This window comes from Coregonus lavaretus, assembly GCF_964263955.1.
Source record: "Coregonus lavaretus genome assembly, contig: HAP1_SCAFFOLD_583, whole genome shotgun sequence".
In the NCBI taxonomy this organism is placed as follows: domain Eukaryota; kingdom Metazoa; phylum Chordata; class Actinopteri; order Salmoniformes; family Salmonidae; genus Coregonus; species Coregonus lavaretus.
In genome coordinates this window covers 240,856-264,270 of record NW_028159341.1, presented here as the reverse complement: position 1 = coordinate 264,270, position 23,415 = coordinate 240,856, and the positions used below count along the sequence as shown (strand labels likewise).

The window sequence follows — 23,415 nt, the reverse complement described above, 5'->3', positions numbered from 1 at the left end:
GGAGAGCTTTGTATGCGTCTCTGTGTGTGGATTAAAGGTGGTCTAGAGTTTTTTTTCCTCTGGTTGCACATTTAACATGCTGGTAGAAATTAGGTAGAACGGATTTAAGTTTCCCTGCATTAAAGTCTCCGGCCACTAGGAGCGCTGCCTCTGGATGAGCGTTTTCCTGTTTACTTATGGCCTTATACAGGTCATTGAGTGCAATCTTAGTGCCTGCATCGGTTTGTGGTGGTAAATAGACAGCTACGAAGAATATAGTTGAAAACTCTCTTGGTAAATTTCAGCTTATCAGCATTCAGGGCTCGAATCACCAAAGTTTATAATAAAACTCACATTCCAGTGTTCGAACGCGTAAACAAGGCTGCATGGGATTTCTGTTAATGCGACTCCGTGCAGCCAATGGCAATGTCCGCTTTAGGTACGATACCGGGAGCCACTTGTGGATTTGACAGCTCTAATGCAGTTCCGCCTCCAACACCGTCAGAACAACCACTATGCGGATGTTGGCTCTAGTTCCGCCTCCAACACCGTCAGAACAACCACTATGCGGATGTTGGCTCTAGTTCCGCCTCCAACACCGTCAGAACAACCACTATGCGGATGTTGGCTCTAGTTCCGCCTCCAACACCGTCAGAACAACCACTATGCGGATGTTGGCTCTAAAGCGATCCGATTGGATGTTGGCTCTAAAGCGATCTGATTGAATGAGCCCCTTTTTCTTTTACTCCAATGTTTGTAAACAAAGTAAACGTACACAACCACTGTATAGCCTTAAAAACGTGGTTAAAACTACAATTTTGATGTCATGGATGGTCGGTCCTTTTTACTGAAACTGTGGCAGGAGGACACTTTGTTCATGTTTCAATTAAAGCTGACGTATGGAATTGTTTTAAGATAGTCATACCATCATTTAGCTATTTGATTTTGAATTTCAGGACCCCTGTAGGTATCAAAATTATATATATATTTTTTTTAATGATAAAATATTTAATTTGGCCTTTACTACTATAGCCCATAGAAATGCATTGAATAACACATTCATAGGTGGCAAACATAAATCATAAGGAATAAGGTTTTAAAGTGCCTGTACTATATCTAGGAGATCAGGAAATAATATACTTTTTTGGACACCTATTTAACACCTTTTTTTTGTTGGCACCAAACCACCTCCATACTTCCATTCATTTTTTAAACCGGTACCGGTTACCTTCAGACGAGTCCCGGGATGCTTGTGGGGTTCGTAGAGAAAAACGGAGAAACACCATGTTCGTGACAATCTCATCTTTCCATTCAGTTTGTAGCCAAACCGTTCAGACGTTTTCGTGAGAAGACCGATTTTCGGGACGTCTCCTGCTCTGACAAACATCGCTGTAGCACGGCCAACTTCCACCACAGATGCGGAAAGCCGACATGTGGTGGATTGAGATGCAGCCAATGCAAAAACAGATATCTCGAGCTTAAACTGATGGATTTTGATGGGGATTTTTTTTATTATGTTACTTAAATTGATGCACGTTGCGTCAATAGACTCTTTTAATAGAGTAATAGTGTAATTATATGGTGCAATCCTCCAGTGAGTGAGTTACTTTTGTGCCATTAATATCAAGCGAAACTTCTGAAGTCGAGAACAACATTCTCATTCACTATTGCCTCCCTAGTGACGCAGCGGTCTAAGACAGGAGTGCTGAGGCGCCACTACAGCCTGGGGTTCGAGCCGGCCGTGACCGGGAGCCCCATAGGGCGGCGCACAATTGGCCAAGCGCCATCCGGGTTAGTGGAGGGTTTGGCCGGGGGGGCTTCCCTTGGCTCCTCGTGCTCTAGCGACTCCTTGTGGCGGGCCGGGCGCCTGCAAGCTGACTTCGGTCGTCAGTCGATAGGTGTTTCCTCCTACACATTGGTGCGGCTGGCTTCCGGGTTAAGCGAGCAGTGTGTTATCAAGCAGTGCGGCTTGGCGGGTCATGTTCCGGTTCTCCCGAGCTCGTTGGGGAGTTGCAGCGATGACACAAGATCGTAACAAGCAATTGGATATCACGAAATTGGGGAGAACAAATAAAATAATAATAATTGCACTACTTATGGAATAGGGCGTCGTTTGGGACCCACGCCAGAGCCATCCCCTTATTGAGTGTGTGAAGGGGCTGTATTCAGGCTGGTTCTCCCCCCTCCCTTTCAGGGTGTACCCTTCCTTTCAAGTGTAGTCAAACAAAATGACCAGGAACAAAGAGGTCTTTAATCCGAAAGGGCCTTGCTGGAACCTGCCTGCCCAGATGTCTCATTACAGTCCTGCCAAGCTCTGCTCTGCTCCTAACCAGTTAGCATTGACCCTATTCCCTATGTAGTGCACTACCCTATGGGCCCTGGTCTAAAGTAGTGCACTATGAAGGGAATAGGGTGCTGTTTGGGACACTACTCATGTGTTTTCACTGTGTTCGGCTGAAACTAAAGTTTCCCAGACTGACTGACTGACTGACTGACTGTCTGACTGTCTGACTGATTGACAAACTGTCTGACTGATTGACTGTCTGACTGACTGTCTGTCTGTCTGATTGACTGTCTGATTGACTGACTGTCTGTCTGACTGTCTGACTGATTGACTGATTGTCTGACTGACTGACTGACTGATTGACTGATTGACTGTCTGTCTGGAAACAACAACAAGTGAAGAATAGCCTGCTGTTATAATACACCTGATGTGATGCTACGCTAGACAGCCAGACAACTCCAATCAGCAGGGAGGGATTAGAGAATGCTCCAATCATCAGAGAGGGATCAGGGAATGCTCCAATCAGCTGGGAGCTATCAGAGAATGCCCCCAATCAATCAACAGAGAGTGATCTGTCCTCCTGCCAGATCAGAACTTTGCCAACGCCATGAATCAAAAGGCCAAAAACCACACCCAGGTGCCGACTCTAGCAAAAGAGATGATGGTGGTGGGCTTCATAAAAGAACAGCATCAGGGTGTGTCCCTAACGGCACCCTATTCCCCATAGTTGCTCTGGTCAAAAGAAGTACTCTAACACTATCTCTAATCCTAACTCTAATCTTAACTCTAACACTATCTCTAATCCTAACTCTAACCCTATCTCTAATCCTAACTCTAACCCTGTCTCTAATCCTAACTCTAACCCTGTCTCTAATCCTAACTCTAACCCTGTCTCTACTCCTAACTCTAACCCTGTCTCTAATCCTAACTCTAACCATAACTCTAATCTTAACTCTAACACTGTCTCTAATCCTAACCCTAACTCTAATCTTAACTCTAATACTATCTCTAATCCTAACTCTAACCCTGTCTCTAATCCTAACTCTAACCCTGTCTCTAATCCTAACTCTAACCCTATCTCTAATCCTAACTCTAACCCTAACTTTAATCTTAACTCTAACCTTGTCTCTAATCCTAACGCTAACCCTGTCTCTAATCCTAACTCTAATACTATCTCTAATCCTAACTCTAACCCTAACTCTAATCCTAACTCTAACCCTAACTCTAATCCTAACTCTAACCCTAACTCTAACCCTAACTCTAACCCTAACTCTAATCTTAACTCTAACACTTTCTCTAATCCTAACTCTAACCCTATATTTGATCCTAACTCTAACTCTAATCTTAACTCTTTCTCAAAATCCTAACTCTAACCCTATCTCTAATCCTAACTCTAACCCTATCTCTAATCTTAACTCTAACCCTTTATCTAATCCTAACTCTAACCTCATCTCTATCTCTAATCCTAACTCTAATCCTATCTCTAATCCTAACTCTAACCCTATCTCTGTGTAAAGGACCCCTACAAAAGACCATTAACCACAAAAGGTGGTGCAGCTTTACTGATAAAACATACAACTCAAAAACTGGAGGGGCTTTATTGACTGGAGGGGCTTTATTGACTGGAGGGGCTTTATTGATGAAACATGTAACTCACTGACTGAACAGGGTTGTCATGTTTATTGTGAAACTAACTGGGCCAAAAAAAAGCTTTAAGCTTCTCGTAAAAACAAAATGGTCTCCACAGTGAATAAAAGCAAATAATTAAACCGAATAGAGGATAGGTCTGTGTGACTATAGGGTTGGGTTGCTGTCTACAGTATGGATTTAAGCAGGGCAGATGAGGGTCAAGCCTTTGTCCCACTCTATATAACAGGATCTGAGCTCAAAGCTGTAATAAAGACTGTTGCCTCACCGGCTATATATGCAGGTGTCTGTGCCTCAGCCTATCGTTCAGCTGTCTCCTGAAACACTTTTAATACAATCTGAAACTTTTCTTCGTTTTTGAGACCGTCATGTACCCATGCTACTAAACTTCTTGAAATATCTAATGTGGTATCTTGCTAGCAGCTGCAAATTAAGGTGTTGGCTGTCTTAGTAATGAACTGTTATTGACAGACAGAGCTGATGGTTGTCTTGGTAATTAGCCGTTATTGAGAGACAGAGCTGATGGTTATCTTGGTAATTAGCTGTTATTGACAGACAGAGCTGATGGTTGTCTTGGTAGTTAGCTGTTATTGAGAGACAGAAGGTGATGGTTGTCTTAGTAATGAACTGTTATTGACAGACAGAGCTGATGGTTGTCTTGGTAATTAGCTGTTATTGAGAGACAGAAAGTGATGGTTGTCTTAGTAATTAGCTGTTATTGACAGACAGAAGGTGATGGTTGTCTTGGTAATTAGCTATTATTGACAGACAGAAGGTGATGGTTGTCTTAGTAATTAGCTGTTATTGACAGACAACAGGTGATGGTTGTCTTGGTAATTAGCTGTTATTGACAGACAGAAGATGATGGTTGTCTTAGTAATGAACTGTTATTGACAGACAGAGCTGATGGTTGTCTTGGTAATTAGCTGTTATTGACAGACAGAAGGTGATGGTTGTCTTGGTAATTAGCTGTTATTGACAGACAACAGGTGATGGTTGTCTTGGTAATTAGCTGTTATTGACAGACAGAAGATGATGGTTGTCTTAGTAATGAACTGTTATTGACAGACAGAGCTGATGGTTGTCTTGGTAATTAGCTGTTATTGACAGACAGAAGGTGATGGTTGTCTTGGTAATTAGCTGTTATTGACAGACAGAAGGTGATGGTTGTCTTAGTAATTAGCTGTTATTGAGAGACAGAAGGTGATGGTTGTCTTAGTAATTAGCTGTTATTGACAGACAGAAGGTGATGGTTGTCTTGGTAATTAGCTGTTATTGACAGACAGAAGGTGATGGTTGTCTTGGTAATTAGCTGTTATTGACAGACAGAAGGTGATGGTTGTCTTGGTAATTAGCTGTTATTGACAGACAGAAGGTGATGGTTGTCTTGGTAATTAGCTGTTATTGACAGACAACAGGTGATGGTTGTCTTGGTAATTAGCTGTTATTGACAGACAGAAGATGATGGTTGTCTTAGTAATGAACTGTTATTGACAGACAGAAGGTGATGGTTGTCTTGGTAATTAGCTGTTATTGACAGACAGAAGGTGATGGTTGTCTTAGTAATTAGCACACCAAACACACACACTACACACACACACACCAAAACACACACACCAAACACACACACACACACCAAACAGACACACACACACCAAACACACACACCAAACACACACACACACACACACACCAAACAGACACACACACCAAACACACACACCAAACACACACACACACACCACATACACACACACACCAAATACACACACACACCAAATACACACACACACCAAACACACACACACACACACACCAAACACACACACACCAAACACACACACCACCACACACACACACACACATACACCAAACACACACACACACACACACACACACACACACACACCAAACACACACACATACCAAACACACACACACACACCAAACACACACACACACACCAAACACACACACACACACCAAACACACACCAAACACACACACCAAACACACACACACACCAAACACACACACACACACACCAAACACACACACACACACACACCAAACACACACACACCAAACACACACACCACCACACACACACACACACACATACACCAAACACACACACACACACACACACACACACACACACACACACACACCAAACACACACACATACCAAACACACACACACACACCAAACACACACACCAAACACACACACACACACCAAACACACACCAAACACACACACACACCAAACACACACACACACACCAAACACACACACACACCAAACACACACACACACACACACCAAACACACACACACACACACACACCAAACAAACACACACACACACACCAAACACACACACCAAACACACACACACACACACACACACACACACACACCAAACACACACACACCAAACACACACACACACACACCAAACACACACACACACCAAACACACACACACACCCAACACACACACCAAACACATACACACACCAAACACACACACACACACACACACACACACACCAAACACACACACCAAACCAAACACACACACACACACACCAAACACACACAGACACACACCAAACACACACACACACACACCAAACACACACACACACCAAACACACACACACACCAAACACACACACCAACACACCAAACACACACACACACACACCAAACACACACACACACACACCAAACACACACACACACACCAAACACACACACACACACCAAACACACACACACACACACCAAACACACACACACACCAAACACACACACACACCAAACACACACACACACACACCAAACACACACACACACACACACACCAAACACACACACACACACACCAAACACACACACACACCAAACACACACACACACCAAACACACACACCAAACACACACACCAAACACACACACCAAACACACATACACACACACCAAACACACACACCAAACACACACACACACACCAAACACACACACACACACACCAAACACACACACACACACACCAAACACACACACACACACCAAACACACACACACACCAAACACACACACACACCAAACACACACACACAAAAGATCTGTCTTCTGAGCAGCAGGTGTCCAGACTGACAGGCTAAGCTCTCATCAAATACACAGGCTGAGTCCCAAATGGCACCCTATTCCCTATATAGTGCACTACTTTAGACCAGAGAATGTCACCCTATTCCCTATATAGTGCACTACTTTAGACCAGAGAATGGCACCCTGTTCCCTATTTAGTGAACTACTTTAGACCAGAGAATGTCACCCTATTCCCTATATAGTGCACTACTTTAGACCAGAGAATGGCACCCTATTCCCTATATAGTGCACTACTTTAGACCAGAGAATGGCACCCTATTCCCTATATAGTGCACTACTTTAGACCAGAGAATGGCACCCTATTCCCTATATAGTGCACTACTTTAGACCAGAGAATGGCACCCTATTCCCTATTTAGTGCACTACTTTAGACCAGAGAATGGCACCCTATTCCCTATATAGTGCACTACTTTAGACCAGAGAATGGCACCCTATTCCCTATTTAGTGCACTACTTTAGACCAGAGAATGGCACCCTATTCCCTATATAGTGCACTACATTTGACCAGGGTCAGTAGAGCTCCGGTAAAAAGTAATGTCCTATATAGGGAATAGGGTGCCATTTGGGACGCATTATAAGGGCACTAGGTTCATGGAAGGATACAGGTCCTACTATGGTCTTCCTTCACACAGACTAACAGTCTTTTCATAGAGGTCCTATGCAAACATGTTAGTGTTTTAAAGAGAGCAGTATTGAAACAAGGTTACACAAGGTTAGATCGTCACTTGATTTAATGCTACAGATTAGCCTGTATTGTCTAATGCACCCTAAAGTACATTGTGATGAGCTCCTATTGGGAATAGACTGCAGGTTATTGACTCTTGGTCTGAGAACAGAACGAGCAAAAAGACTAGTGAAAAGTCTTGCTCCATACGTCACTAGTGTACTCTACAGTATATGCTGTAGAAATGCATCCCAAATGGCCCCCTATTCCCTATATAGTGCAGTACGTTTGACCAATGCCCTATGGAGTGCCATTTGGCCCTTGGTCAAAAGTAGTGCACTATATAGGGAATAGGGTGCCATTCTCTGGTCAAAAGTAGTGCACTATATAGGGAATAGGGTGCCATTCTCTGGTCTAAAGTAGTGCACTATATAGGAAATAGGGTGTCATTCTCTGGTCTAAAGTAGTGCACTATATAGAGAATAGGGTGCCATTCTCTGGTCTAAAGTAGTGCACTATATAGGAAATAGGGTGTCATTCTCTGGTCTAAAGTAGTGCACTATATAGGGAATAGGGGGCCATTCTCTGGTCTAAAGTAGTGCACTATATAGGAAATAGGGTGTCATTCTCTGGTCTAAAGTAGTGCACTATATAGGGAATAGGGTGCCATTCTCTGGTCTAAAGTAGTGCACTATATAGGGAATAGGGTGCCATTCTCTGGTCTAAAGTAGTGCACTATATAGGGAATAGGGTGCCATTCTCTGGTCTAAAGTAGTGCACTATATAGGGAATAGGGTGCCATTCTCTGGTCTAAAGTAGTGCACTATATAGGGAATAGGGTGCCATTCTCTGGTCTAAAGTAGTGCACTATATAGGGAATAGGGTGCCATTCTCTGGTCTAAAGTAGTGCACTATATAGGGAATAGGGTGCCATTCTCTGCTCAAAAGTAGTGCACTATATAGGGAATAGGGTGCCATTCTCTGGTCAAAAGTAGTGCCCTATATAGGGAATAGGGTGCCATTCTCTGGTGAAAAGTAGTGCACTATATAGGGAATAGGGTGCCATTTGGTACGCAGACAAACTGTAGCTATAACACTGGAATGGTGCAATAATAATTATACTCTGGTACTGTTTCTTGTAGCCTCCTGTTGAGATTGGCTTTCTTCCATTGAGGGAGGCTGAAGCTGGCAGCAGCAACTGACGGCAGGTCATACCCCTCATAGGGGCTGGAGGGCAGAGGTCAACGCCTAAGAGACAACCCACTATGAACTCCGATCTGAGGGGGGGGTCGGCTGGCTCCTATTATCTGACGTACTAGCTTCGTCCCAAACGGCAGCCTGTTCCCTATATAGTGCACTACTTTTGACCAGGGCTCATAGGGTACATGGATAGTGTTCCATTTGGGATGCAAACACTGCGGACTGTAACCTACCAGCTGATCTCCCTCAGTGTAATAAGAGTTATGCGCGGGGAAGACTTAGCTATTTGGGGGCCCGTTTCAAAATGCTACTGGGGGGGTCCCCTACCCCAAAAAGGGAAATGTTCCCGCATAAATGAAGTTTTATGATGACTAATAACCTGGTATTAAAAAGACCTCTTCGGTTCCTGTGTTTCAGTACAGTTGGGACCCGGAGTAGAGGGGCTGAAATATTCCTGATAAGCTGCTTACTTACCCGAAGGCCCAGACGCGAGCGGGGGCTGCTCACTTGAAGGCACAGGGGCGAGCGGCGGCGTGGGAAATCTCCTTGCGAAGGGTATAGTGGTGGAGGTGGCCCAACCGGTGGGCCTTATAGTCCCTGGACAGGGGAGATATGGCGCCTCTGGGCTTCAGGGGACGCTCATCTGGAAGCTTTACTAAGAGGATGTATGTCAACAGGATTGTGTGGAAAACAACATTGGCTCAGATTATAGAAGGTAAAGCCCCAGTTGAATGTGTTGCAGGTCCAAACAACTGTGGTGCCTGGAAAGGTTTAATAATAATAATAATAATAATAATATATTGTTTACACACAATAAACAACTGCTGCTAAGTCACCATATGATGTTCCTATTGTAATAGCAGGCCTGCAATCGAGCATGAACAAGCCTAAACAAATGCAAAACTTTGGCCCTCGGAAAATACAATTGCTGAGGTCGCCATCTACTGGTAACATTCTGCAGTCACACCCTCCTAATGTTTCCTGACATTTTACATTGCGCATGTTAAAAGGCTGGTGGTGTCTTGTGTCATAGGGTTAGGGTTAGAATCTTATCTCCTATACACCCATGTCATGAGTCAGTAATAACTAAACAACCATTACCTCTGAAATCATCCTGCTGTCATTCTTCCATTTCTGATGGAACAGAAAGTGTCTCCCACAGACAGTTATTATCTGAGGTGCCCAGCCTGGACAAAATAGACACCTCTCTGCCCAGGTAAGAGGAAGAAGACCTGTACAAAATGTAAATGACATTCAATATGAGGCCAACATTAATATGCCTTCAACTGAATGGAGTAGCGTCTAATAATATAGCAGTGCACTACTTTCATATAGCTCTGGTCAAAAGTAGTGCACTATAACGGGGAATAGGGTGCCATTTGGGATGAAAACGTTCTCTTATAAACTCACTTCCCCCTCTACAATACCATTGGAATCCATTCCATCCCTTGAGTCGAGAATTTCAAACAAAAAGGCATGTCTTGGAATTCAGCTGATACAGTCAGGTAGGAAGAGGAATATTCAGCTGATACAATCAGGTAGGAAGAGGAATATTCAGCTGATACAGTCAGCTAGGAAGAGGAATATTCAGCTGATACAATCAGCTAGGAAGAGGAATATTCAGCTGATACAGTCAGCTAGGAGGAGTAATATTCAGCTGATACAGTCAGCTAGGAAGAGGAATATTCAGCTGATACAGTAAGGTAGGAAGAGGAATATTCAGCTGATACAGTCAGGTAGGAAGAGGAATATTCAGCTGATACAGTCAGGTAGGAAGAGGAATATTCAGCTGATACAGTCAGGTAGGAAGAGGAATATTCAGCTTATACAGTCAGGTAGGAAGTTAATATTCAGCTGATACAGTCAGGTAGGAAGAGGAATATTCAGCTGATACAGTCAGGTAGGAAGAGGAATATTCAGCTGATACAGTCAGCTAGGAAGAGTAATATTCAGCTGATACAGTCAGGTAGGAAGAGGAATATTCAGCTGATACAGTCAGGTAGGAAGAGGAATATTCAGCTGATACAGTCAGGTAGGAAGAGGAATATTCAGCTGATACAGTCAGGTAGGAAGAGGAATATTCAGCTGATACAGTCAGGTAAGAAGATGAATATTCAGCTGATACAGTCAGGTAGGAAGAGGAATTCTTATTTTCCTTTTTCAGGAATTATATTTGATATATATTCAATTATTTTATTTGCATGAAATGAGTTATTTCCCATAATTATGAACGTTTTGATAGTTTTATTCCCGATTTTTATAAAAATGATTTAGTGATTGCAAAGAATCTATTGATCTACTGGGATTTTAAAGACAGACTATCTTTCTGTTTTGTCAGCTTAGATTCAAGAGAAATGTATGTTTGTATTAATCTTTTTGCAGACAGTCGTGTTCTTTTGATGAATATATTTGCCATTTTGACAGTATCATTTCGTTACTGTTATCTGCTAGAGATCTCCCTGGCGATGGCTCCTGGACACGCTGCTTGGTCCAGTCTTGGACGTTTTGATAGTTTTATTCCCGAGCTAGGCCTAGCAGAGAACTTACTGTACAGTCTGCATGCCTCCACCTGACAGAGAAAGAGGACCACAAATAACAAATTATTTCCTCTTTCAGCAATGAAACTGCTAGGGCCAGTTTCCCGGACAGAGATTCTCTATTGAGTTTGCTTTTTAGTCCATGACTAGGCTTAATCTGTGTCCCGTGAAACCACCCCCTAATGTTCAATAGTCAGAAATGTCATGGTTGAATCGGTACCTGTGGAAACTCTTGAAATGCCCCAGTGGTCTCTTGGTTTTGATCGGAGGAGCCTCCAATAACAATCACAGGCCTACAGAGAGAGAGGTATCACACAATGACATCAACTGACAAGCTGAGACAACAAGAAATTGGAGTCCTCTGATCATTTTTTGCAGTGTGCGGATAGCATCCCTTCTTTTGAAAGGACCACTGAACATGAGTAGTAGGGTCTTCTGTTTGTGGAGTTCTAGCATACCAGCAGTTCATGTTAGCGTTGGCCATTCCACCAAGTGCATGGATGAGTCCCGGTCCAGACACAACCAGACACGCACCTGGACTGGAGAGGAACAGACAGACAGAGGGACAGACAGGAAGACAGGCAGACACACACACAAAGGGTCAGACAGCCAGGCAGACATAATTAGCAATGCAAAAAAGCTATGAAACGGACCCTCACACACTACACGCTCCTGTAGTCTATGTAAGGGTAGTTAATATCACATGATTTAGGGAGAGCTGGTTTAGTATAGTGTGGAGAGAGTAGTCTCCCTGGGCAGACGGGTCGCTTCCCACATTAACAATGTTTTAACATAGGTCTGGGATTTCAGAGAGGAGAGACAGTATCTCTAAAGCTCTCTCCTAATGAGAATCCTCCTACCGTCCAGTGAGGTAACCAACAGCAGACGCAGCATAGCAAGCCTGTTGGATGACGCATTACAACAACATATCAGTATTACTGGTGTCTCCACAACCAAATCACATCAAAAATGTCATGAGAAGATTCTGAATTCATAAAAAATAAAAAGATGGCTTACGGCTTGTTCATTGCGCATTCACACATACTTGATTCCTGAGGCTTGAGCTGCCATAGCTACTTCAATGACTGGAACACCAACTATTCCAAACATATATTCTACATTCTGTAGAGAGATACGTGTAGATACACTATATTTACATTAAAAAGAAAACAAATTTAGTCATTTAGCAGACGCTCTTATCCAGTGAGTGCATACATTTTCATACTGAATTGTATATGAATTGTTACAATGTAGTTTAGATTTTCTTTGCATTGACACACACTTTGGCATGCATCAACAAGGGAGTTAACATATGCTATTCCACATAAACATCTAAATGTTTTGCTACAACAATATTCATAGTTAGCTATTGTCGTAGTAAATATATTATGTTATAGCTTGGTCTGACTAAAATCTTGTGCATAACCCATCTTGTGTTGGGCCTTTGGATTTAATACAATGCACAAAGACTTCTATCTTGTCGGCCTTATGAGCAGGTGGCTATGGACAACACCCACGCCATAGGTCTCTCAGCTCTCCCAAACTCACGAGTTATTGCTCTGAGGACATACACACACACACCCCCCCACACACACACACATACACACATCATCATCGTTAAACATACACACACATACACACACACACATACACACACATACACACACACATATACACACACATACACACACATACACACACATCATCATTGTTAAGCACACACACACAAAAAACCCCTTCTCTTAGGAACATCTGAAGACAGAGAACCCGACTCAGAGCCAATGCAATGGAGATGACCTCGACCAACTCATCAGGACCAATCGGAAGATCAGAACTACTAGAATCAACCTACTTTATTTTATTGTATAAAATGTCAGCACACAATGTTTTGGGCGCGCTCTCAGATATCTCCCTACGAGGTTGACGAACGGGTCCGTGCACGCTATTTACAGATATCTTTACCTCTGAATAAACTGCCTTATATTATACAATCATCCACCTTGTCCGAAAGTCTCTACTTGGTCTCCGTTCTCCAGTAAACTTGTGATTATCAACAAACTTGGTAGCAGAGGATGGTTTTCTAACTCTGAATTCGGTCCATAAAAGTTGATAGAGACAGGAGACAAGTAAGAGACGGATCTGAAAGGACGGGTGACCTGTCCGCAGGAGCAGCCGGGAATCCAGCTCGCCTCAGGAAACTGATCTAAACGGACGTCAATACAAAGGTAAGCAGAACCTGTTAAAACAAAATCTGCATATTGTATTGTAGGATAAACCCAAATTATGATCAGTAGTACTGGGCGTGAGTATGGATTACTGTGAAATTTATAACATATCTATTATGACTCAAAAGGCACATATGTAAAGATATCTGAATTCTTTAGGTTTTTACTGTTGAAATGTGACTCTCTAGAGAGGAGTCTAGTTACAGTGGTTCACAAGAGGAGGACCGACTTTTATTTCCTGTTGAATTGTGATTCTCTAGTGAGGAGTCTATTTACAGAGGTTTGGTTCACTAGAAATGGACCCTTTTATTTTTTGCTGTTGATATCTGAAATCTTAGGTTTTTACTGTTGAAATGTGACTCTAAGAGAAGAAGTCTAGTTACAGTGGTTTTTTTCCTGTTGAAATGCGGCTTTCTAGTGAGAAGCCTATTACAGTTTTTGGTTCACAAGCGATGGACCCTTTTATTTGATCCACAAGAGAAGGATCTGGTGACTTGATAAAAAGATTCAGATAGTCGGGTTGAGTTAATTCCGTGAGAATCCAAGTCCAGAAAAGGTTCTCCCGACTAGACGCCAGTTGAATGGTTTAAACGACTGGGAGTCTCCTTGAGGAGAATCAAAAAAATAAAAATAAAAATACAAGTTCAGATAGTCGGGCAATTTGGTTGACGTGGCACTCAACTATATGTACTGTGAGGAACTTAAACTGAATTCGTGTGTTGATGCTGATATGTAATGAAAATGTAATTGTTGAAATGATAACCTGAATGTTGTGTAAGATTGGCCGTTTCATGAGACTAACTAGTTGATAACTTTTAAGAGGACCACGGAGTCCTATTTTGCTTGTTATGTAGCCGCTGCGCTAAAAGCTGACTTGAACTTGTTCCCTCTTGTGGAAGTTGGTATTTCCTTAGTTCCTAAAATTAGATTGGTAATTATTTTGGAAGCGCTCGAGTTTGTTAATATATTGTTCCAAAAGGGCGATTCTGATACCTTTTGGGAAAATATATAATAACTCGAATAACTGAAAAACAATAATAACTTTTGCTAAATAATTCCCAAAATTAAATTGGTAATTATTTTAGGAGCGCTCGAGTTTGCTAATATATTCTTCCAAAAGGGCGATTCTGATACCTTTTGGGAAAATATATAATAACTCGAATACCTGAAAAACAATAATAACTTTTGCTAAATAATTCCCAAAATTAAATTGGTAATTATTTTAGGAGCGCTCGAGTTTGCTAATATATTCTTCCAAAAGGGCGATTCTGATACCTTTTGGGAAAGTATATAATAGCTCGAGTACCTGAAAGACAATAATAACTTTTGCTAAATAATTCCTGGGATTAAATTGATGATTGTTTTGGGAGCGCTCGGGTTTGTTAATGTATTGTTCCAAAAGGGCGGTTCTGATACCTTTTGGGAAAATATATAATAATTCGAATAATTGAAAAACAATAATACCTTTTGCAAAATAATTCCTAAGAAAAAAGTATTGAACATTCTTTGTGTACGAGGGTGGGACATCAGAGATAAGTCTGAGTCAGCGCCAAGAATACATTGCTGGTTTCGGCCAGTGACGGGCTAAGTGCACCAAGATAGTCTAAAAAAAAAAACTGTATAACCATGGCAACCACTACCGTCCCAAAACTCAAGTTTAATGAATATCTAGATCAAAAATACAGGATAGAGCGGGAGTGGTGCCGAATGGTTTTTAATTCGATCTAAAAGTTGGTGCGAGAGGAAAAGGCAAATCATCGATCTAAAAAACAGACGGAAGAGTGACCTGAAAATCCTGGAGAAATCAATTATTCGTCTTGGCTCAGGAACCTGATCAGAGCGCGCTCTTCTAAAAAGGTATGCAGAGCCTGTTAAAACGAAATCTTGCATATTGTATTATAGACCAATACCAAATTATGATCAGTAGTACTGAGCGTGAGAATGAATACTTGTTAAATAAATTTCCATCCTAAATGAATTAAGGCATACATGAGATATCTCGTACTGTGATTTATATGAATTAATCTATGTGAAGGCATAGTGGAATCATAGTATAGATCTATGTGGAATTTGCTGTGTTTTATATTTTAACGTGTCTGTGTTATATCTTAAACGTGTAATGAATGATGGGAAGTTATAGTGAGACTTATGAGACCGAACACCAATCTGTGGAATTGAGTGAATTTGACCTAGGGTTTCAGGAACCGGGGACTGGGGAGACTGATATTGAAGTTGTGCATGATTCTAGAACAAGCGTGAGATAACTAAAGCGTGGTGTGTGCTGTGTGTAGAGATTACTGCATTGGTATATGTGACTGGAATTCTGATTCTTATGATAATAATTGCATTACAAATTATATAAATTAGCCTCTTTATATGCGAGGGTGTCATACATGAGATAAGTCTGTATTTGATACCGATAATACATCCAAGATAGAGAAAGCAAGATGGCAGGACCAAACATAACCATACCCAAATTCAATGAATACATAGAACAACGAATGACAGGGAGAGTAATGCCAGGTCCACCAAGGGAGGGAGGTCATATGCCCGCCCTTGATGTGCAACAGATAGAAATGACTGATTATGTGAAGAAATTGACGGAATTTTCTGCAGCACTCTCTTCTCAGGCGCAGAAGGCCCAAGAGGGGGAGCTGTCGGGAAGTACGATGACACTGAAGGTAAACGTGGGAGGCTGGGTGAGGGTTAAAGTCCACAAGAGAAAGTGGCTGGAACCCAGGTGGACTGGACCGTACGAAGTGAAGGAGGTTACTTCACACTCAGTCCAGATCAGAGGTAAATTAGGCGCACACTGACACCATCTAACTCATTGCACACCAGCCCCCACTCCTTCTAGATCACTGACAGAAGTCAGGGCTGATTTGAGCAGCGAGAACCAATCCTGACAACACAATGAAGAAACCCTTATGGGAACAACAATCTCACTCAGGGTGAAGAAGAACTTTTTCCCCCTGGGAGAGATTGGGAGTGTCTGAATGTTTGTATGTATGTTTTCTGATAGGAATTGGACTCCTGCTGGGCACTCCTTATGAGGTGTTGTTCTTTTACATTACATTTGAGTCATTTAGCAGACGCTCTTATCCAGAGCGACTTACAGGAACAAATAGGGTTGGGTGCCTTGCTCAAGGGCACATCGGCAGATTTTTCACCTGGTCAGCTCGGGGATTAGAACCAGCGACCTTTCGGTTGCTGGCACAATGCTCTTAACCACTAAGCTGCCTGCCGCCCCATATGAGTTTAAGGTTGTGGCGTTGTTTGATCATGTGATAAGGTTTAACTTGTAATCGGACCATAACTAAAGTGGTTGTAGAAGTAATGTATAGGTAGGGGAGAGCCAATAGGGGGCTCCATTGAACTATTATGGTTTATTTGGCATTTCAATGGCATAAGGTGAAATCTGTATGCATGAGGGGAATTCGATTATGTATTATTATAGTATTATGGACACTCCGTAATAAATAAACTGAACCAAACAAGACGTTACTACAGCAATAGAGAATAGTTAATGTTGTTACGTTAGTTCTTAAACCCGATGATAGAGGAAAATGCAGAACGCTGTTAGAGTGTGTTTTATTTAAGCTACTAGGGTGTTTGAGACGGAAGGGCTGGCTAGACGGGGGTGATGACGTGGCTGGATGTGCGACGTGAAAGTATTTACTTTGTGAGAATCGTAGAGGTTGTGGAGTGACTGGCGATGTCCCTGGTTCGAACACAGGTAGGGACAGTAGACAAAGCTTTCGCAGTGGGGCTATATACCTAGATTACTATGTGGATGTGAAAGGTTGAATTAGATAGCTTAAATAGAAGTATTCTAGACAAGTCTATGAAAATATGTTATAAGGTTACCATGCTCTCTCCCCGAAGGAGCAAGGGGAGGGTGAGAGACAGTACAGTTCGGATGGTAGGAACATCATTAAATGTATGCTAATCAACGATAGCAAGTATTTGTTTTATTAATTAGGGCATAATCAGAGAGAACAGTTAGATAAATTGAATAGCGAACTGAAATGGGTTAGCGGGGAAATACAAGATAGATGGACCATTTTGAAACGATAATTTATTTTGGTTAGGATGAAAGTATGCATTGGCTGTTGTGCTGGGGAATGGCGCCAGCCTGTAGTGGGTTATGGATTTGTTACATAAACTTATATTTTGGACTGGGGTGATAAAATAGGCTACAATTGTAGCATAATCAGAAAAAAGACACAATTTAATGTGAATTAGTTATTACAATTGTTGTTGATAGTTGTTACGGTTATTATCATTGATCCAGTAATGATATAAGGATAGTAGAGGAAGGCAGGGGATTTAATCTCATTTAGGGAAGTTATATTAGGAAGAAAATACCATTAAATGAGGGAACATTTGATGTAACTGTGATTGTATTGGCTAAAAACTCAAATATGACATATACAGGGAGGACAGGAACAATAGAAGGGAAGACAGGTTTTTCTAGGGGGTTGAATAAATAATTGATAAATGGATCATTTGAGATGAGATCACATGTAGCAAAGTTAGGGTAATCAATTAAATAATCATAGTATACTCGAGGAATTTTGAGTGGTTTAATGGATTAGTTAGGAGGAATTAGAATGATACAAACAATTATTGATGGGTTAAGACTGGGGATAACCAGGAGAAAGAGATTAGCTCATCTCGTTGGAATGTTGCCCAGGGCTAGGGGAGCAGTAGTGAAGTTAGGCCGTATTTAGGTCATAAAAGTGAGCTACCAAATTAGGGCCTGGCTATTTGTGGTTGTTTTTCAAATTGGGTTTTCAAATAAAAAACAACACACCTAGTATGATGTTTATAAAGCCTTGTTTCAATTTTGGGGGGTTTTCAGCAGGTCAAGGGTTATAGGTCTTAAAGGTGCACACAGTGAATTTTATGGATTTTTTTTAGGTTTTGGCTGAGTTTGGGGTATATATGATTTCTTATGAGAATGAATGTCATGAGGACTTAATGAACACTTGGGATAACTAACATTTATGAAATATTTAGAATAATGGTAATTGTTTAGTATACTATGGGATTAAACAGTTCGTTAAATGATTTCAATGGCCTCTGAACTCTGTTTTAACATTCTGGTGTTAATTAATCATCCACACTAGTACATTCTAAAGGCATGAGAGGAAGATTTTAGCATAGTTTATTTTACTAAGTTGAGGGTAATTTATAGTACTGTGAAAATTGTGAAGAAGATTATAATTTGGTAATAATATATTTGATTTGAACCATAAATAACAGAAGAGAGAGTGGAGGAATGGCAATTGGATAATGAAATACCGATATTAACTAAAGTGATTGTTTAGGTAGGTGGTAATATTGACACATGGCCAAATCATGTGTCAAAGAGGGGGATGGTTGGATTAAATATTAAATATATACGAAGGAGAGGACAAAATACTTTAAAAAAACATGTATGATAGTTTATTAACCACACCTGTATGTCAGAGGTTTTGTGCCCCACAGGTGAACTAAAGGAGAAGGTGACCCACTCTATCTAACCAGGAGACTGAATCAGGCCTGGCGGGAAGGGCCCTACCAAGCACTGCCTTTGCCAGCAGAAAAGCTGAGAGATCCATCTGGGTGCATGTCACACACTGTACAAAACCAGCTACACCTGACGAACAAACACAGAGTTAGGAGAAAGATCCGATCACCACTATGGTCCGGGGGTTGCCTCCTTAACGAAGATTCCCTTACCCTGTCTGATCATCCCTGTGTGAGTTCGATAGAAGGTAAAGCAATGGGTTGGCCTCTGGCATCTGACATGTTCTCAGGGCAAGGGTGGGGATTCACAGGTCTCCCGACGGTAGGTAGCTGTCTGATTGTGGGGGCCATATTCCTAACACACACGGACCCTCCTGTTTCAGCCAGAAGTGGTAGTTAACCTAACACAAGTTGAAAAAGCATAGGAGACAGCTAGACGTAGGGAGAGGGGAAATTCTAGAGTAAACCTCTCTGAGGGAGGTAGTGAGACCGGGGCTGTGATAAAGATAGTGCAAAACTATAGACCTGGAGGAAGTAGTACAGGTGGAAACGGGGTATAGAAATCTTAACCTGTGGTTGGAATGGATTCAGTATACGGCAACAACTATGTCTAAAGAAGACTGTTTTGCCTGTGGGACAGCCAAACCAGGGTTAACAACTACTCCGTTCCCCTTGACAGGCTTTAACTCTCTGTCAGGTTTTTCCTCCATGCAAGCCACCTGGGAATGTGGTGAAAGAGTCTTATGGTAACTTGCACTATCTGTTTCCCCCGATAACAAAGTCATCCCGACCTGGGTTGCCTCAGTTTGAAGTCACAGGGGATTCTAAATTGTTTTTCTAGTCTAATCTCTCCTCTTTGTTGCAGCAAGAGGATTATAGGAGCCAAAACCAGGCCCGTGCTGACATCTGATGGATGTGTGGTGATAACTGATTGTGAACTCACCTACATACGCAAACAATCAAACGTGTCAGAGATTGGTGAGTTGTCACATAGAAAGTAGGACCTCCTCCCGGGAGCCTTTGATGAAAGGATATATATTGATGGGATCCACAATCAGATCGCAGCTGAGTTTGAATCAAGTATTTTCTGATGGTCAACAATTAATAAAAATGTAGATTGGATAAATTATATTTAATATAACCAGCAAAATATTTATAAACTACACTCGTGATGCAATAAAGGGATTAGCTGAGCAGACAGCGGCAACTAGCTTAATGACATGGCAGAATAGAATAGCTTTAGATATGCTTTTGGCTGAGCGGGACGGGGTTTGTGTTCTGTTTGGATATATGTGTTGTACTTTCATCTCCAACAATATAGCACCGGACGGGCCTGTGACCAAAGCGCTTGAGTGACCATCACCACGCTGGCGAACGAACTGGTTAAGAACTCTGGTATTGATAGCTCCATAAACGATTGGTTTGATAACATATTTGGTAAATGGAAAACTATTGTTGTGACTATTCTGGGTGAAGTTATGGCCTCTATGGGTATACTTGTTCTTTGTGGATGTTGCCTTATTTCCTGGCTGAGTGACTGGTTTGGTGAGTACTCTTCTATGGTGGTTACTGGATTTCTGACCCTAGTAATTGTGTTTTTGCTGTTAATGTGTTGTGCTGCTTGCATCGTCCCTTGTCTCAGGAGGTCAGTGGTAGGAGTGGTGCAGGCGTCAGGTATGATGCTGTTGTTACCGGCCCAGGATGATGCAGGTGACTCTGCTACTGACTCTGAGACCAAGCTGGATGATCCATGTTTTGCCTAGTAAAATACATACACGCATTTATTTTCAGTTCTTGCTCATTTATTACCTTATGTTTTTACTAACCACTGTGATTGTTTATTCTTCCTGATGTGAAGGTAAAGGATTCCTGGGTGGCTGGTAGCCAACTCAGTACATGTTAGGTGTAGGGGAGGAATAGAGGGTTAAAATTATTATTTTTATTTTCTATTAACATTAAATGTTGTGATTTAATTTCCATATCCTGTTATTCTTAAGGGTGATTATACTCTGTTTAGAGTGACACCATAAAATTGTTGGGTTTTATTTTTTGGATCTGTATGTGATGAATAGCTTGGAAGGAATGCATTAATGAGGAGCACTGTACTGATATGGATTGTTTCACATAACAGGCCGATAAGAACACTCTCTCTTTGTTGTCTGTGAAACTGCCCTTGAACATGGGTACATGGAGTACAGTTTTTGGGGGCTCGTCCTTTTGGGTGCTGACTGTTGTACTATTAATAAAAACGTTGATAGAATTAACTGCATACATTAATGTTAAAAATTAGGCAATTGGACACAACAAGGTTTTGAGGCGGTGCATGGCCAGTTGGCTGCAACCTCTCTCATGGCTTTCCAAAATCGTATTGCTGTCGACATGCTCCTGGCTGAAAAAGGAGGAGTATGTGCTATGTTTGGTGAACAATGTTGTACCTTTATTCCCAACAATACAGCCACAGATGGCAGTTTGATAATTGCCCTGGAAGGGTTACAAACTCTTAATGGTAAGATGAAGAGCCACTCAGGGGTGGACACTTCAATGTGGGACTCTTGGATGGATGCGTTTGGTAAATATAAAACGCTTGTTTCTTCTATACTTGTATCCATCTTAATTTTGCTGCAATTCTAGTGCTTTGTGGATGCTGTTGCATTCCATGCATACGGACGCTGACAACCAGGATTATAACCACCGCTATTGATCCACATCCTGCAGATAACGGTCAGATGTTTCCTTTGCTTGCTATTGACGATGCTGACCAAGGATATCTGGATGATGAATAGCATTTAAGCTTTTTGTCACGTCTCTTGTGAGACGTGAAGAGGGGGAATCAAAACTTTATCTTCTGATAAAGTTTTCCCTATTTTGCCAATTACACTGTTAGCTTGTGTCACGTCTTAAGTTTTCCTTCTTTACTGTTACTTGGTCACGTCTCTGGGGAGACGTGAAGAGAGGGATTTGTCGTAGTAAATATATTATGTTATAGCTTGGTCTGACTAAAATCTTGTGCATAACCCATCTTGTGTTGGGCCTTGGGATTTAATACAATGCACAAAGACTTCTATCTTGTCGGCCTTATGAGCAGGTGGCTATGGACAACACCCACGCCATAGGTCTCTCAGCTCTCCCAAACTCACGAGTTATTGCTCTGAGGACATACACACACACACCCCCCCACACACACACACACACACACACACACACACACACATCATCATCGTTAAACATACACACACATACACACACACACATACACACACATACACACACACACACACACATATACACACACATACACACACATACACACACATCATCATTGTTAAGCACACACACACAAAAAACCCCTTCTCTTAGGAACATCTGAAGACAGAGAACCCGACTCAGAGCCAATGCAATGGAGATGACCTCGACCAACTCATCAGGACCAATCGGAAGATCAGAACTACTAGAATCAACCTACTTTATTTTATTGTATAAAATGTCAGCACACAATGTTTTGGGCGCGCTCTCAGATATCTCCCTACGAGGTTGACGAACGGGTCCGTGCACGCTATTTACAGATATCTTTACCTCTGAATAAACTGCCTTATATTATACAATCATCCACCTTGTCCGAAAGTCTCTACTTGGTCTCCGTTCTCCAGTAAACTTGTGATTATCAACACTATACCAGTGCAATGACCTTTGGCACACTTTCACAACTCGTAGTGCTACATTCTCACTGCCAAGGACATGATCAGCGACTAATATATTCTTAGCAACACGGTTACACAGTATAACACTGTTTTATATAAATTGCACACACTTTACCTGAGCTTTTAGTGCCTCTGCAATGAGCTGAGCCCCAGTCACATCTTCCATTATTATTGTCGAGAAATCTGTTCAAAGTGCAAACGAGGTTAGCAAGGAATTCTTGGACTTGTTGTTCAGTAGCTTATAAATCGTGTTTAGATCTCTTGCAAATCATTAGTTTTTGTCTGCTTTCCAGCATGCATTACATGAGTAGCTACAAGCGATAGGTATTTTGATAGCCACTTACTCCACAAAGTTAAAATTTGAGTGACAGGATTTCTTCTGGCACTACTGCTCCTGTCTTAAAGTATAACACGTTTTAATACCACTTCCGGGTTCACGGCCAATCACATGAGCCGTGCTTCTTCTTCGTCTTCTTTTTCTTCTTC

General features: G+C 41.8%; 1 protein-coding gene across 4 annotated transcripts; it reads right to left on the bottom strand.

Annotated features, from left to right (window-relative positions):
* Nucleotides 1-10,637: 10,637 nt before the first annotated feature.
* On the bottom strand, nucleotides 10,638-23,352 carry LOC311122997 (2-hydroxyacyl-CoA lyase 1-like). 4 transcript variants are annotated; one of them, XM_084197295.1, is made up of 7 exons: nucleotides 23,274-23,352; nucleotides 23,045-23,112; nucleotides 12,510-12,614; nucleotides 12,353-12,393; nucleotides 11,951-12,031; nucleotides 11,713-11,785; nucleotides 10,639-11,524 (listed from the first exon to the last, which is right to left on the bottom strand). In XM_084197295.1, the coding sequence occupies exons 3-7, from the start codon at nucleotides 12,525-12,527 to the stop codon at nucleotides 11,396-11,398; spliced, it is 342 nt and encodes a 113-aa protein (XP_084053421.1). In that variant the 5' UTR covers nucleotides 12,528-12,614; nucleotides 23,045-23,112; nucleotides 23,274-23,352; the 3' UTR covers nucleotides 10,639-11,395. The 4 variants fall into 4 exon arrangements, 3 of the variants coding, with proteins under 3 accessions (XP_084053419.1, XP_084053420.1, XP_084053421.1); XM_084197293.1 differs by lacking the exons at nucleotides 23,045-23,112; nucleotides 23,274-23,352 and having other exon boundaries at nucleotides 10,638-11,524; nucleotides 11,951-12,026; nucleotides 12,538-12,845; XM_084197294.1 differs by lacking the exons at nucleotides 23,045-23,112; nucleotides 23,274-23,352 and having other exon boundaries at nucleotides 10,638-11,524; nucleotides 11,951-12,026; nucleotides 12,510-12,843.
* Nucleotides 23,353-23,415: the final 63 nt, after the last annotated feature.